Source organism: Peromyscus eremicus, chromosome 6 (genome assembly GCF_949786415.1).
Source record: "Peromyscus eremicus chromosome 6, PerEre_H2_v1, whole genome shotgun sequence".
In the NCBI taxonomy this organism is placed as follows: domain Eukaryota; kingdom Metazoa; phylum Chordata; class Mammalia; order Rodentia; family Cricetidae; genus Peromyscus; species Peromyscus eremicus.
Genome location: NC_081421.1, coordinates 45,042,549 through 45,059,888, shown reverse-complemented (window position 1 = coordinate 45,059,888; position 17,340 = coordinate 45,042,549). Strand labels below are relative to the sequence as shown.

The window sequence follows — 17,340 nt, the reverse complement described above, 5'->3', positions numbered from 1 at the left end:
AGTGGAAACCTTCAGTCTTCATACGTAAAGGCTGTAAGGCTGCTTATTGTGTGTGCCATGGCTTACTTACTTTAAGAAATGCAGAACCGTGTCCCACAGTTGGTCTGGTCACAAGGGCCTCTGTAGGGTAGGAAACAGTGGTCAGACAGCAGACTCCTGAGGTCTACTGTCCCTGAAATGGGACATGCAGAGTCCTATTTGAATTTTTCCACCTCGTGTGAGCCTGTGGCTCTGCCTGAGCCCTGTTTCCTCACCAGTTGAGTTGGGAGGAAAGCACATCCGTTGATGAGGCTCTCATGATGGGAACTGGTTGGAACAACTTGGCGCTCCTGTCACCGCAGCTGGGCCCTGAGCTAGCTGGTTTGTGGAGACATCTGCCTACACTGACTGTGACAGTGACAGCTAGGTAGAATGACCTGCTGGGTTCTCAGGTGTGACTTACGAAAAAGGACACGAGTTCTAAGAAGAAATAATGGACAGGACAGTCATGTAGTTCAACAGAGATGAAAAACCAGAGCCTGAACACAACACTAGAGCATCCCCTCAGCCCTCTCACATCTGTTTCTTTCCCTGGGGCACTAGAAGTCTGTGTTCTGCCACTGTCTGCTTTTCAGCCTTGTGTGGCTGGGAAGCACAGTGTCTGCTCTTCTTGGTCCCTGGGACAGCACACCAGGTAGCAGTTGGTTCCTTGTGAGTAACAATGCTATTGGTGTTTATCTCCAACTGCAAGAGGGTATTTGGGTGGTTCCCCTGTTGGAGTTGGCCTAAATAGAGTGCTGTTAGGAGCCTTGCTTATTTTGGGAGGATCCTTCAATCCTGAGGACTTGGACCCTGCTTACACATTACTTGGTGGTGTTTTGTACACACACATTAATGTAAGTTTTCTATTAGAATGGACTTGCTGTGTCACAGGGAAAATAAATGTTTAATTTTTATTGAAACACATCAAAGTAATTGAGCTAATTTGTATTTACTTCAAACTATTACTTAAAATAATTAATAGAAACCATTTCAATGGGATGTCTATAAAGGTTTTCCAGGACCAGATTTCTCTGAACTGTTTCCTTCCTGCCAGAGACACTGACAGCTAAAATAGATTCTTTGTGTAAATAATTTGATAAACATTGCATATTATATCCTTAGAGAATACATGTTGAAATCTCAGAGAAACCCTCCATTGAAAAAAAGTAGTTTAGGTTTGTTTGAATTACTTCCAGATGTTTTTGTCCCAGGCACTTCTAAGACTGCTTGCTACATCTGTGGATTAGAGGCAGCTGCATCTGAGAATGAGCACAAAGTGGAAGAGGGTAGACATTTTGAGCTCAGTAACTGAGATGCCAATTCCTTCTGTGAGGATGGTGATTGAGACCCTGGCATGCATTATGGAAGAGGGCAGGAAGGTTGTAAGAGCTGAAGGCTAGGTCTAAGGGACATGGCACCTGTCATCATGAACATATGCTATAGATGCCTGCACATCAGGCCCTTGAACATTCCATCATGGATGAGAGAGGGTCTCATGAAGCCCTACCCTTCCAGGAAGAGCTTTTGGCAGTTAACATTACTGCAGGAAGGGGAGCAGGAGTTATTTTCTTAAGTGGTGTAACCACCGACTAAGTTGCCCACATTCCAGTAAATAACACCCTACCCATGTTCATAATGTGGCCCTAATTAAACTCAGTGGGTTAAAAAGAAGGAAGAGGAGGTAGACTAGTTGGGAAGAAGAGGGAGTCAGCAGAAGTGGGAGGGGGTAACAGGGTAATAGGGTGTGAGCATGATCATAGTACTTTGGATAAATATCTAAAGTTATAGCCAAGCCTAGTGGCACATGCCTTTAATCTCAGCACTTGGGAGGCAGAGGCAGATGCGTCTCTATGAGTTCATGGCTAACCTGGTCTACATAGTGGGTTCCAGGACAGCCAGAGCCACAAGGTGAGACCCTGCTTCAAAACAAAACAAGACACAACCAACCAAACAGTATATATATATTTATAAAGAATAAGTAAAGCAATTTATTAAAGCATTTGCACCTTGTGCCATTAGAAAGTATTGCTTTCACCTCTCTTCTGATCTACCCTGTTCCCCCATCTACCACATGTATCTTTCTGTTACTTTTCTAATATACACTGTCTTAGGGTTTCTATCACTGTGAAGAGACATTATGACCACGGCAACCCTTATAAAGGAAAAGTTTAATTGAGACTTGCTCACAGTTCAGAAGTTTAGTCCATTATCATCATAGAAGGAAGCATGGCAGTGCACAGAAGACATGTTGCTGGAGAAGGAGCTGAGAGTTCTCCATCCAGATCAGCAGGCAGCAGGAAGAGAAGGACACTGGGCCTGGCTGGAGCGTCCGAAACCTCAAAGCCTGCCCCCAGTGACACACTTCCCCCAACAAGGCCATACTTACTCTAACAAGGGCACACTTCTTAATAGTGACACTCCCTATGAGGGCCATTTTCATTTAAACCACCACACACACATAAATATATTTTTAAAATTCTGTTCCTTTCTACTACAAAAGTTGGTATGATAGGGTCAGTGAGATGGCTCAGCAGATAAGAGCCCTTACCACCAAGCCTGACAAACTAGACCTACATGATACACAAATTGTCCTCTGACTTCCATGTGTATGTGAGCACATGAACACACACAAACACATGCGTGCAGAAGAAATAAATGTAAAAAGTGTTAGTATTATTTATTCCACCTCTAATTTCTTTACTTCATATTGTCTAGAAGTCTTTTCATAACCGTATACACAGGGTATCTTTGCTATTTTCTTTCCCTTTTTAATAGCTGTGTAATACTCCACATTTGGATTTATGTGTCATATACCCTCATTGGTGCTAACTTGGGTTTTTATAGCTATTTTTTCCAGCAGTGTTGCAGTGGATTATGTTGTAAAAACACATCATTTCAGACACACACAATTGTGTGTGAAATAAATTTGACCATCAACAAAAAGGTACATTTCATAGTCCATAGAGGTCTTACCATTTTGTACTCCATCAGAAAAGTATGCAGAAGAGAATCTAACTCTTTAATTGCCTTATTACTGAACTACTTAAAAATAAACACAGGTATCCTGGCACTCTTAAGTACATCAATGTATGGCTTTTAAAAACAGGAAACTTGAGATTTTAACAGCCTTATTGGTGTGTAATTCATACAGTCATAAGTTATTTCAGGTATACAATGCGGTGGTGTTGCTAAGTTTAATGGTGTGGAACTGTCTCCACTATCAAATTCTGTAACTGTCATCATCTCTCCCTCCCCTCAGGCCCCTCTCAGGTTAGTCTCTGACCCCTTACCCACTGCTACTGTGCTGGCTCGTCTGTGTCAACTTGACACAAACTAAAGTCATCTGAGAGGAGGGAAACTCAACTGAGAAAATGTCTCCATAAGGTCCAGCTGGAAGGCATTTTCTTAATTAGTGATTGATAGGGAGGACCCAGCCCATTGTGAGTGTTTCCATCTGTGGTCTGGTGGTCCTGAGTTCTATAAGAGAGCAGACTGAGCAAGCCAGTAAGCAGCACTCCTCCAGGGCTTCTGCATCAGTTCCTGCCTTCAGGATCCTGGCCTGTTTGAGTTCCTGTCCTGACTTCCTTCAATAGTGAACAGTGCTGTGGAACTGTAAGCTGAATAAACCCTTTCCTCCTCAACTTGCTTTTTGGTCACGGTGTTTTGTTGCAGCAATAGAAACCCAAAGCATGGCAGTTACTTCCTACTGCTGTAGCATTTTCCCTTGCTGGATAGTTCATGAAAATGCAGTAATACAATATGTGTGCTTGGTATCTGGCTGCTTTTAATTGACATTTTTGATTTCATGCACGTCAAGAACTCTTACAGCTAACGTATGTAGCAAAGCTCCACTTTACAGCTGAGTAATACCCCATCACATGGCTGTTACTACATTGTCTTTATCGAAGGACATTTCCTTCTATTCTAGTTAATGTTATCATGCTTTAAAAAGAATTATACTTCTTGAAACCTCTTGCCTAGATTGTCTTCAGATTTCCCTAGGACTCAAACTAGAAACACACATCACAGTTCTGTATCCTTATTCTCTTATAATCTAGAGTCTTAGATTATCTAGGGTCATGGCAGTCTCAGTAGGAGACCATACTGGTTGTTTCATAGTCCCACTGTTTGTATGATTACTTGCACTTGGTGTTCATTAGCTTGCTCTGTCATCTGAGCTCTTATAACATTGGATCAGACTACTGTTAGACAGTTTTGGCTAGGATGCATCAGAAATAACACTGGACACTTTCCCTTTTCTCATAAGGAGACAGGCACTCTCCTGTCACTTACAAGGTTGCCATAGTTGGTCAGGTCAGGGTGGCGACATCTTCACCCTCATTGCTTTGTAGTAGTTCAGTACTTGCACAAAAGGAGAATTTTGTGGAATTCTTTAGCACCATATGCCCACTCCCTCAGCCAGCCTTCCATCCGATGAACAAAATGCTGCTTCCTATCAGCACTTGAATCAGTTTTGTGAGATGTTGCAAAATGATAGTTTTGTAATTCTGTGATTTCAAATATGTCTAACTTTAGTTTTTCTATAAATAAGGCCACCTCCTTATCAACTAGAATTGTTTCCTTAAACTATGCATCATTCTTTAAAGCAGAAAAACATACTTCCTGCCGCTACACCAGGAAATAATTTTCAAAATGAGACTTGGTGAAACACTAAGTTGTTGAAATGTACTACATTGCTGATGTTCAGTTACAGATTAAAAAAATAATTTACAATGTGATCGAGACTCTCTAAGTTTATGGGTTGTATTTGTAAGTGTGTGTGTGTGTGTGTGTGTGTGTGTGTGTGTGTGTGTGTTTTGCTGGAAGTTGAGCCGAGCAATCACACACACTAGACAAGCTTCCTACCACTGAGCCATATCTCCAGCCCTAAATAGATTTTTTTTTTTTTTTTTTTTTGGTTTTTCGAGACAGGGTTTCTCTGTGTAGTTTTGTGCCTTTCCTGGAACTCTCTTTGGAGACCAGGCTGGCCTCGAACTCACAGAGATCCGCCTGGCTCTGCCTCCCGAGTGCTGGGATTAAAGGCGTGTGCCACCACCGCCCGGCCCTAAATAGATTTTTTAAAACATGTGTTTTTCAAGTTATACTTCTGGAGTTAATGACATTGGAGTTAATGTTGTGGGTAAAGAATGTAGCCTGGCTGGGCAGTGGTGGCACACGCCTTTAATCCCAGCACTCGGGAGGCAGAGGCAGGTGGATCTCTGTGAGTTCAAGGCCAGCCTGGTCTCCAAAGCGAGTTCCAGGAAAGGTGCAAAGCTACACAGAGAAACCCTGTCTCAAAAAAAAAAAAATGTAGTCTGTATTGGGTGTTTTAGGATTGCCAAGTGGCATATGTGTCTCAGTTAGGGTTACTATTGCTGTGATGAAACACTATGTCCAAAAGTGACTTGGGGAGGAAAGGGTCTATTTATTTGGCTTACATATACTGAATCGAGAAGCCAGGGCAGGAACTCAAACCCAGCAGGAGCCTGGAGACCAGAGCTGTTACAGTAGCAGTAGGGGGTGCTGCTTACTGGCTTGCTCTCCATGATGTGTTCAGCCTGCTTTCTTTTTCCTTTTCTTTTTATTTATTTATTTTTATTTTTCGAGACAAGGTTTCTCTGTGTAACAGTCCTAGCTGTCCTGGAACTCACTGTGTGGGCCAGGCTGGCTTCGGACTCACAGAGATCCGCCTGCCTCTGTCTCCTGAGTGCTGGGATTACAGGCGTGTGCTACCACCGTCCTGGACCACAAGCTCAGGCAGGGTTGGTGACACCCAGAATGGTCTGAGTCCTCCCACATCATCACAGATTAAGAAAATGTCCTACAAGCTTGCCTACACCCCAGTCTTATGCAGGCATTTTGCCACTTGAGGTTATTTCCTCTGAGATGACTCCAGCTCCGATCAAGTTGACATAAAACTAGCCAGTCTTAAAAACAAGAAGTATGGAGCCTCTCAGTGCATGTAGGAGATGGTTCCAGGACTCCTGTGGGCGCCAAGGTTCTCTCAGGCTCAAATCTCTTATGTGCAATGGTGTAATGTTTGTATGCAATCTGCGCACGCTCTAAAGAACCCAATGCAGTGTTTTACAACATGAATATATAGCTGTTTCTCAATATTTCTTAGGGAATAATGACAGAAAATAAGTCTGTGCATGTTTCATACAGAAGTACAGACATATCTTGGGGTAGTGGTAGTTTTTTGTTTTGTTTGTTTTCAAAGTATGGTGGTTTGAAAGAAAATGGCCTCCAAAAGGAGTGGCACTATCAGGAGGTGTGGCTTTGTTAGAGTAGGTGTGGCCTCGTTGGAGGAAGTGTGTCACTGTAGAGACGGGCTTTGAGGTCTCATATGCTCAAGATGCTCAAGGTCTTAGTTCTCTTCCTGTTGCCTGGATAAGATGTATAACCTGCACACTACCATGTTCCACCATGATGATAATTGACTGACCTCTGAACTATAAGGTGCCCAGTCAAATGTTTTCCTTTAGAAGAGTTGCTGTGGTCATGGTATCTCTTCACAGCAATAAAAACCCTAACTAAGGCAACAAGGGAAGAATTGTTTGGACTGGGTTCTGACCTTAAATTCACTATATAGCTGAGGATTGTTTCAACTCTCAATTCTCCTGCCGCTGCCTCTCGAATAATGAATTTTCAGGTACTTGTTGCCACGCTCAGCCTTTTCTTTTTTTATGCACTTGTTTGAATTTGTAGATGCCGAAGGTCAACTGTATTTCTTCTCATTTTTATTGGGAAGAAAAGGTGCTAATTTTTTTTTTTATCAAATCAGAATTATTGATATATTTACAATGCAGCCTTTATACTGAAGGATCAGAATATTGCAGAAGAAGGAAAGATTGTAAGAGTCAGAGGGCCAGAATGTCTGCTGCAAGACACTGTCTTCTATACATGACAGGGAAGTTGTACCCATGAAATCCCAGTGTAATCTTCTGAACATGACCTACGTAATGCCAACAGCAGCTGACCTGCCAGCACAGATATAGGAACTCTCACAAGGCCCCGCCCCGGTATGAAGGGCTATAGGCAATTAATTTCTGCTAAGAGAATCAGACTTCTGGAAGGCTATCTAAATTGTAAGTGGTTAGCCCTAAATATATACACATATAAACAACACTAAAATGCATTTAACAGGATAAACTCACACACATACATACATACGTGTGTGTGTGTGTGTGTGTGTGTGTGTGTGTGTGTGTGTGTGTGTGTACATAAATAAAAGGTCAGTTTGAGAGGGAGTGATGAGACAAGGGAGGAGTAGGGGGGAGAGGAAGAGCTGGAAATGTTGTAAATACAATACTCGTCTCATGTATGAAATTCTCAAAAAAAAAAAAAAAGATTACTGGCCAGTGAGGAAGCCCAGTGGGTAACCATTTGTCACCTGATGGCTTGAGCTCCATCCCCAAGACCACTTCTCTACCAACTCCTGGAAGTTGTTCTCCAGTTCCCAGCCATGTATGTGCCCAAACAAACAAATGTAATTTTAAGATTTAAAAAAAAAAAAAAAAAGATATTCATCCGATCTGCCACACTCATCCTTACTTTTCATTGCCGGATATATCTATTAGTGTCTTTGGCTGTTTTCTGTTGCTAGAATGAACTGTCTGTGGCTAGGTCATGTTTAGGAAACAGATCGATTTAGCTCACGGGTCTAGAAACCAGAAAGCATGGTGCCAGCATGAGTTGGCTTCTCCTGAGGGTCTGTATGCTGTTTTACATAAAGCACAAGGAAATAGTATGTGTTCGGGAACATGTGTGCAAGAGGGGCTGAGGGAGCTGACAGGCCACTTTGTAACAGCTAACTTGAGATGACTAATTCATTTCATTGGGAACTATATCAGTTCCTTTGTGAGGATGGAGGCCCTTCCTCTGTTATCTCTTAAACTCTATGATATTGGGGACCAAGCCCCAACATGGGTTTTGGTGGAGACAGACTTCAGATATAGCACTTCGAGAGATCCAGGGAAAATCTTGACGCCCAGAGCAACACCCACTTGTCAACCCAGCACTTGCGAGGCTGGATGGTGTGGGATTGGACTTATAAACAGATGTTTCAGACTTTGCTTCCTATACTGTAGTGTCCCAAACCAGCAGGAATAAGGATCCTGAACAATGAGGTGTTGAGTGGGAGCAACAGGGATGAGAAACAGAGAAAATGAGAACTAAAGAAGACAAAAGCAATAGCCGGGACCAGGGGGTCTTGCAGAAGCTGATGACTTATGGCAAACAAGCTTTTGCTTTTTTTCTTTTTGTTTTTCAAGACAGGGTTTCTCTGTGTAGCCCTGGCTGTCCTAGAACTTGCTTTGTAGACCAGGCTGGCCTCGAACTCAGAGATCCACATGCCTCTGCCTCCCGAGTGCTGGGATTAAAGGTGTGCACCACCATACCTGGCCCAAGAAGGTTTATTGAGTACAGCTTCTTATATCATTATATACTGTCTGCAGGAGGAAAAATGGCAAGGTCAGCAGAGAGCTAAGGTAGACAGTGTGGGGAGAGAACGTGGACTACCTCAGACAGCTGCCCAAGGACTGGTAACCACAATCCAGAATCGCAACCTTGACTCCTTTGAAGCACTGGCTCCAGCCCGAGACCAGCTTTGCCAAACCGGCTCCCGGTCCTTCCCTCGGGACCACTAAGGAAGTCTTGGGCCGGTCTGGCTCGCCACACTGACGCTTTGTGTGTGTGTGTGTGTGTGTGTGTGTGTGTGTGTGTGTGTGTGTGTGTGTGTGTGATGTAGCTTTATGATTAAGTTATGTTTTCTTTGGGTGCTTTTGTTGAACTCTGGCCTTTACACACTTAGATGCACACGTGCAGTCACATCCACACACACACACACACACACAACACAGTGGCTATAAAGAATTGTTTCAAATAGATACTTTGTTAGCAACAAATTTTCTTGGTTTCTTTTAAATGCTACTCGTGTAGAGTACATGATGTGAATGGTTAGCTGTGGACTCTAGACCTAGTTTGTTGATTGGCATTTTTCTGGTACAGACTTTCCTGTTTCTTAAGTTTTAAACACTTTGTGTTTTGTTTTAGGTGTGAGCCTTATAAGTAGCATATGGCAGAAATTTAGGCCAAGCCGTGAAAGCCCCTGTGGTTAAAGTGAGCTATTGCCCCACCCCGATGTCCATTTGCATTTCCAGTCTTGTGTGTCTTCTGTTTCTCATACATTTCTCTGCTTCCCCGCTCCTTTTCATCTTCCCATTAATAGGTGGCTTACTTTGCTTGTTTGTTTTTCTCTCATTCAACTCAGAAGGTATATGTCCCATAGCTAGTCTACTGGTTGTGCCGAAGGTTTATATGTATTCTGTTTAAATTTCTTTAAAATTTGTATTTATAGTTTAAATGTTTTGTTTAGTATTTTTATCTTAGGGGCATAAGTGTTTGCTTGCGAGTATGAAAGTATACCGCATGTCTGTCCCCACAGAGACCAGAAGAGGACATAAGATCCTCTAAAACTGGAGTTACAAGTGGTAGTGAATCATGTGGTGGTGGGAACCAAACCTGGGTCCTCTGCAAAGGCAGCAAGTGCTTTTAATCACTGTGCCATCTCTCCTAGGCCAGTGTGTGTGTGTGTGTGTGTGTGTGTGTGTGTGTGTGTGTGTATTCCATACATTTTTTTTTAGCAAAATACTATTTTTATCCTTATCCTTATTCCTACTGAACAAAGTGTGTAGTTTTTTTTTTTGTTTTTTTGTTTTGTTTTGTTTTTTTTTTTCAGGGAGGCAGGGGTGTGTGTGTGTGTGCAGATGTGTGGAGACTAGAGGTCAACATCAGGACTTTCCCTCAGTTTCTCTCCACAGTTTTTGAGACCGGCTCCCTCACTGAACCTGCAGCTCACCGGTTTGGTTAGGACTGGGTGGCTGGCGAGCTCAAGGAATCTACCTGTCTCTACTTAGCCATCCCCCACCCAGTGAGGTTACAAACATGTGACACCGGGCCTGCCATCTCTGTGAGTGGTGGAAATCTACACTCGGTCTTCATGCTTCCTGCCAAGCATCTCACCAACTGAGTCATCTCCCCAGCCCACCACTGTGTCCTTTTTACCTGGGGTTTTCATTTCACTTTGTGTATGTGGCCTAGTTTACTGAATGTATGGGGGGGGGGAGCCTGGGGTTAGTGTGTAACTGTTTGAAGCTAAGAGGTTGACATCAGATGTCTTCCTCAGTCATTTTCTACTTTATTTTTTTTCCCAGAGATTTTGTTTGGTTTTAATTTTGTAGGTCTGGGGATTGAACTCAGGGCTCTGTATTGCGCTCAGCAAGTGATCTACCACTGAACTACAGCATTGCCCTTTTGCCCGTCTTCTTGAGACTGTCCTCACTGAATCTGGAGCTCACTGATGGGGCTAGCCTGCCTGGCCAAGCTCCAGGGCTCCTCCTGGCCCTGCCTCCTCAGAGACAGGAGGATAGGAATGTGTTGCTGTATTTCTGTCACCCTCTCACCGAGGAGGCAGTTTTCGTGTGTAAGTGCTTAGTCAACTGAACCAGCAGCTTTCCGTAGCCCTGTGGGTCTCAACCTTCCTAACGCTGCGACTCTTTAATACAGTGTCTCATGCTGTAGTGACCCCCAACCATAAAATTATTGCCACTTCATAACTGTAATTTTGCTGCTGTTACGAATCATAATGTAAATATCTGTGTTTTCCGGTGGTCTTAAGTGATCCCCATGAAAGGGTCGTTCAGCCCCCAAGATGTCAGGTCTCACAGGTTGAGAACCACTGCTCTGGCTGCATCCTTTTTTCACTACATGGAAAAATTCGTTTTCTTCTTCCTTGTCTCTTTCCCTTCTTATAGCTGTGACTAGTCTTTAGTATCTTTTAATAGCCTCTTGCTTTACCTTTGCTTCTTGCATTCTGTTTCTTAAATTTAGTTTTCTTCATATTAAGAGATCTTTTAATAGTCAGGCGTGATTGTGCATGCTTTTAATTTTCGGAACTCTGGAGGTGAAGGCAGAGGTGAGGCAGATGCGGGTAGATCTCTGGGAGTTGAGTCCTAGTGTTTTTGAAAATATTCTTTGTATTTCATGTGAATACTCCAAAATTCACTTACAAAATAGGTACAATAAAACCCATCTCTCTCAACAAGGTGTGATGGTGAGTGTGAGATCTGTATATATCCAAATGAGCTTTTCAAAGCATTCCCTGGATTGAAATGTTATGTATTACAATAATAGAAAATAGTAATTGATAGAAATGCCCTGAATTGTACATGGTCACACCTCTGGAGGGGAGCTAGGACAGGGCAACACTCAGGCTCCCACAGGGTCAGTACACTTAGTGGAACTTGACGCCATGTAGGCACAAAATCTAGCTTTTTGGCTTTGTTTTTATTTACAGTACTAACACAGGAAATCCAAAGCAATGTATGTATAATCCAATGTATGTATACTCCAATAATACAGAAAGGAAGAGAGAGATCTCCCAGGACCCCAAAGATAAGACCATTGGCTTGGTGGACATATCCTTGCAGATACCTTGCTCTGCATATGTGCACATAGAATTCTAGGTGTTTATCATTCTGTCCTTTCAAAGGAAGCATACATTATGTATATTGCTCCATATTTCAGTCAGTGACATGAAGGAATTATGGGAAACAAAATTACAAGTAATGAGTGAAGATATCCTGTTGAATGATGGAGCCATAATTTCACTTCAAAGGTTTCCTAGTGATAGACTTTTAAATCATATTTTTCTGTATTATAAAGGACCCACACAGTTTTCTGATTAATTTTCGAGGATAAATTGGTAGCAGTGGTGTTGCTTGAATTGGACATAGTCTAGAAATCCTGCTTAAAATGCATTCAAAAGACAAGCAAGACCAGCTTACTTATTGCAGCATCATAGCCAAGCTATGGGATCATTTGGAGAGTCCAGTGATGGATTAGTGGATAAAAACAGTGTAGTAATCTACAAGATGGAATATTATTCAGCTATAAAAGGTTAGAGTCCTGGCATTTGAAGCAACATAGAGTAAAATGAGCCAAGAACAGAAAGACAGATATTTCTAGCTCTTAATTGTTTGTGGAATATTTTTAGCTTCCATCTTTCAACTTTTATTTTTGAGACCGGGTCTCTCCAAGTCACCTACGTTGGCCTTGAACTTGTGATTTTTCTTGTCTCATCCTCCCAAGTAAAACTGGGATTACAACTATTTGAACTGAATGAGAGATGTTGTTTGAAAATGATTCCTAGGCCTATTTTAACCTGGGTCTTGATGTGCCCCTCTGGGTGGTGGTTCATTTGTGTGTTAGATACAGCCAGGCAGCCTTAGGCCAGACTGTCTACTTTTGATTGGAATTTTCTTTCTCCATTCTTTCTTCTTGACTAGATGACATCAACTGAAGTGTGTTGAAGTGGTGGACACTCACCCAGCCTTTGCTCCCTCCATCTTGTTGAACCTGTGCCTTCCATACTTCTGAGCTGCTGTGGATGGCTCCGGCTGGCTTGACTACTCTTCCCAATAGGATGTCACTGAGATCGCTCAAATGGAGCCTCCTGCTGCTGTCCCTGCTGAGCTTCCTGGTGATGTGGTACCTCAGTCTTCCCCACTACAATGTCATTGAGCGTGTGAACTGGATGTACTTTTATGAGTACGAGCCAATTTACAGACAAGACTTTCGCTTCACACTGCGGGAACATTCCAACTGCTCTCATCAGAACCCATTCCTGGTCATCCTGGTGACCTCGCATCCCTCAGATGTGAAAGCCAGACAAGCAATTAGAGTTACTTGGGGTGAAAAAAAGGCCTGGTGGGGATATGAGGTTCTTACTTTTTTCTTATTAGGCCAGCAGGCTGAAAAGGAAGACAAAATGTTAGCGCTGTCCTTAGAAGATGAGCACCTTCTCTATGGCGATATTATACGGCAGGATTTTTTAGACACATACAATAACTTGACCTTGAAAACCATTATGGCTTTCAGGTGGGTGATTGAATTTTGCCCCAATGCCAGGTACGTCATGAAAACAGACACTGACGTTTTCATCAACACCGGCAATTTAGTCAAGTACCTTTTGAACCTAAACCACTCAGAGCAGTTTTTCACAGGTTATCCCCTAATTGATAACTACTCCTATAGAGGGTTTTTCCAGAAAAACCATATTTCGTATCAGGAGTACCCTTTCAAGGTGTTTCCCCCCTACTGCAGTGGGCTGGGCTACATTATGTCTGGTGACCTAGTGCCAAGGATCTATGAAATGATGAGTCACGTGAAACCCATCAAGTTTGAAGATGTTTATGTGGGGATCTGTTTGAATTTGTTAAAAGTGGACATTCATATTCCGGAAGACACAAATCTTTTCTTTCTTTATAGAATCCACTTGGATGTGTGTCAGCTCAGACGGGTGATTGCAGCCCATGGCTTTTCTTCCAAGGAGATCATCACATTTTGGCAGGTTATGCTGAGGAACACTACATGCCATTACTAAGGCCGTACTTCATACTTCTAGGGGAGGGAGGATGCTTTGGAGAGCGGGTCAGAATTCAGTGTGCTGGATTCCTAACTGAGACTCATAGAGCATGCCGAGACTGGAGCTCCAAGGCATAAACTTACAAGTGATTTGTTTTCACAAAATCTAACTTGATCCTTTAAATGTGATGGAGGGGTTCAACATACAGCAGACGAAGGGTTCTGCTAGGAAGTCAAAGGAACAAGCAGTCTGGATGACTCAGTTTATAGATGAGAATCTCGTAAGATTTCCCTGAAAGAAAAGCTAACTAACCCACAGCAACAAAACAGTATGGAGTTGTATTTATTAGATAGTCTAGTCACATAATGGTTCAGTGTGTATCTTAGGTGGTTGTTATTAAGATATATATATATATATATATATATATATATATATATACACATACATATATATTTCTTGTAGAAAGCTTTAAAGAAGTTATACTGAAGAAAATTTTATTTGTATTGTTTTCATTCACAAAATACTTGACAATGTGGTATTTCAGAGTTATCAAATAGTATTTAATGTTACTTCAGTTTTCTAAGTGTTTAAAGGTTATGGTGGCTTCAGTATTATTATATAGTGAATCACCTTTCATATTTGAGTTTTATTTTCCCCACTGATCAGTTTAACTTTGAAAGTCCCATTAATGTGACATCATAGCTTATTACTGACTGTCAGTAATCTGTTGAACTTCGTTGCATATTTTATTGTATGGAGAATTAAAGCAAGAGAATTCGAGCTTTTGTACTGTTTTTAAAATGTAGTCAGTGTTCCTAGATGTCACTTCCTTTTTCCTCCATAGAACCCGGGAATAATTCAGAACTCCAGGCCGCATTTCCTACAGGCACGAGAGGCTAAGACAATATTAGACCGAACGGTGTTAGATGTTGTGATATCAGTGGAAAGGGAAGGTGGAAGAGCCAAGGTGCATTGTTAACTCACCCCGTGCGTGTTCTACCCGGTAATCAAGTTGTGAATAAAGAGTTAAAAACAAGAAAAGCCACTTCTGTTGTTGCTAGCTCACCACTGAATGTTGGAAGTGGAGTGGGATTTCAATTCCTGGGCTGGCATTTCCTTGTTGGACCTGTTACTACGGGAGGAAAGAGGACTCCTTGTCCCAGATTCCAGGATTCTGCAGCTTTCTCTTAGAGCTGATGAAGGTCAGGTAACTCCTTTCTTACTAATTGTCTGGTACTGAGAGTTCAAACTTTCCTCAGAGAATACAACCTTAAAAACTGCAGTCAGCTCCTGTGGTGGTTGATTTATAATTCTGTGTGGAAACTGCTATGCTGTGTGGTTCCCTGTAGTGGGCCTGTGATCATCTCCCGTAGTCATCAGTCTGTGCCCCATGTCCACATAGGAGTGACTCTCATTAGGACTGATGGAGGAAGTCATTTTATTTATATGAATGTATTGATCAGTTTTGTAGATTATATTAAGGTTTGTGATGTTAAGAGATCAAAATATTTTTAGGGAGAACTTTTAAAATAAATAATGTGTTCTGCAATCTAAGTTTCAGAAAAGCCAGACCCAGAGTTGAGATGATTGTTCCTTCCAAACTAAAGATTTTTTCCTCTCAAGATCTGTAAAATGATTATGAAAAATGATTGAACCTATTACACTTATTTTTATTTATTTATTTATTATGTATACAGTGTTTTACCCTCACGTATACCTGTATGCCAGAAGAGGGCACCAGATCTCATTAAAGATGGTTGTGAGCCACCATGTGGTTGCTGGGAATTGAACTCAGGACCCCTGGAAGAGCAGTCAGTGCTCTTAACTTCTGATCTTAACCTCTGAGCCATTTCTCCAGGGCCCCTACACTTATTTTGACTGCATGTTTCATAACCTGAAGCTTTTTGCCTGGTAAATATTAGTTGTATTATTAGAACCACCACCTCTGAGTTGGTGAGCTGTCTCCACAGGTAATAAAGATGCTGGCCATTGAGCCTGATGACCTTATTTGATCCCTGGGACCCACATGATGAAAGGAGAGAACTGATTCCAGCAAGTTGTTTATTGACCTTCCCATTGTGCCATGGCACACACATTCCCTCTCACGCTCTCAATAAATAGATGAATATTTATCAACTTAAAAAGACCACAGCCTCTTCCTGTTATCTAAACCAAGTTTCTAAACCCTTGGCCATAGCAAAGCTTAATGCTGGAGCCTGCCATTCGGCTCGGTCTGTCCAGTCCGTAGCAACGCTACCATTCATGCTTCTGTACACACCTGCTTTTCTGTCTACTTTGCTTCTCTTCCGGCACCGAGCCTGTGACTCCTGGCTCTGGTTAGTTTGTGTGTGATTATGCTGCCGTAACCCCCCAAGTCTCAGAAGACCTCCAAGTGTATGAAGACCACTATGTGTTCATTACGCTCACATTGCTTGCCGGTGGTTGCCTAGTACCCTGCGCCAAGTGTCTCCTCATACCAGGGCACAGATTCACGGGCAGTGTCCATCTAGAACACACCATTCGTACAGAGAGAAGGGAAAAAACACTGGTGGAAACTATAAGCTGGGGCTCAGTAAAGAAACCGCCATCAAGGCAGCTCCACGGTTAGGAGGAAGGTTTTGATCGTGGATAAGAGAGAGTACCAAGAGCCATCTGGGGGAGACTGCCATGGCTGCCTCTCAGGGAAGAGGCAGGAAGAGGAGCAGACTGGGTTTCTGTTTGCTAGGAAAAGCCATTACTTTTTTTTTTTTAATCAGCTTTCACAGTCCTCCAGCCTCCAGAGAGGGCCTCTAGTTCTCTGTGACCTCAAGCAAGCCCCCGACAGATGAGAGCCCCACGCTAGTTCCCAGGCTGTCCCACCACCCTGCCCTCCTCCCTCCACAACGTAACCGTCATAACCTGCAGGCCGTTCCCACCAGTTTGGCTGTCTTCTCTGCTCCTGTAGCCCTGGTAGCTGCTGTCTCCCCTAGATGGCTCTGGTATTCTCTCTCATCCACGATCAAAACCTTCCTCCTAACCATGGGGCTGCCTCCATGGTGGTTTCTTTACTGGTCCCCTCACTTATACTCGTGACTGCTGCCTTTTATCATTTATTGGTTCTGATGAACAGAGCAAGCACATTTTTTATTTCAGTTATTTATTTCTATGTTTATTGTGTTTTATATTCTAATATTTAAAGTTTGTTTGCTTGAGGCAGGGCCTCTCTATTTAACCCTGGCCGGCATGGACCTTCCTATGTAGACCAGCCTGGCTTCGAACTCACAGAGATTCACCTGCCTCCACCTCCTTAGTGCTGGGATTAAAGGTGTGCACCACTACAGCCAGCTTACAATGTTTCAATATTTACTATTCCATCCTTCTGCTGATACCGTTTTCTCAATAGAACCATAGTTTCTTTTAATGCTCTAAAACATTACAGCTATTCTAAGGCCTCCAAAGTGCACCTTGTGGGCTGAGAGGAATTGGTTGCTACTGACTACTGTTTTTCTCGACTCTCACATTTCCTTGCTTCCTTCCATGTGGTAGTTTATGAATGGGAGCTAGGCTTGAACAGTGGGAGTGATGTCATAAACAGGCAACTACCCTGGATTGTTTTCTTCCTCTGAGTAGTGCTGAGTTTCAAGTTCTAGGCAGTAGCTTAGTCATTCACTGAACTTGGGTTGTTTGTTTGTTGGCTTGTTTTGCCTTTTTGTTTTTTGTAGAGGAGAGTTTTGAGGGTTACTTAAGCCAGTCAGTGAGAGCCTAAGAGACTTCCCATGCTTCTAATTGTCGGCTCAGTTTTCCAGCTCTGTTTCCCTTGGAGCGCTTATCAGCAGTTCGTTTTAAGCTCGTGTTGACTAAGTCTGCAGTGGGTCTTAGCCCAGAGTGTGGTTTTTACTTCTGAAGCATGGTAT

General features: G+C 42.6%; 1 protein-coding gene across 4 annotated transcripts in view; it reads left to right on the top strand.

The window, feature by feature from the left end:
- B3galnt1 (beta-1,3-N-acetylgalactosaminyltransferase 1 (globoside blood group)) overlaps positions 1-14,227 on the top strand; it is a 30,268-nt gene extending 16,041 nt beyond the window's left edge. For all 4 annotated transcript variants that reach the window (XM_059265478.1, XM_059265477.1, XM_059265480.1 and 1 more), the window contains one exon: positions 12,369-14,227. In XM_059265478.1, the coding sequence (XP_059121461.1) occupies positions 12,470-13,465 (996 nt within the window). In that variant the 5' untranslated portion in view covers positions 12,369-12,469 and the 3' untranslated portion in view covers positions 13,466-14,227. The remainder of the gene's footprint in view (positions 1-12,368) is intronic.
- The last annotated feature ends 3,113 nt before the right edge of the window (positions 14,228-17,340 follow it).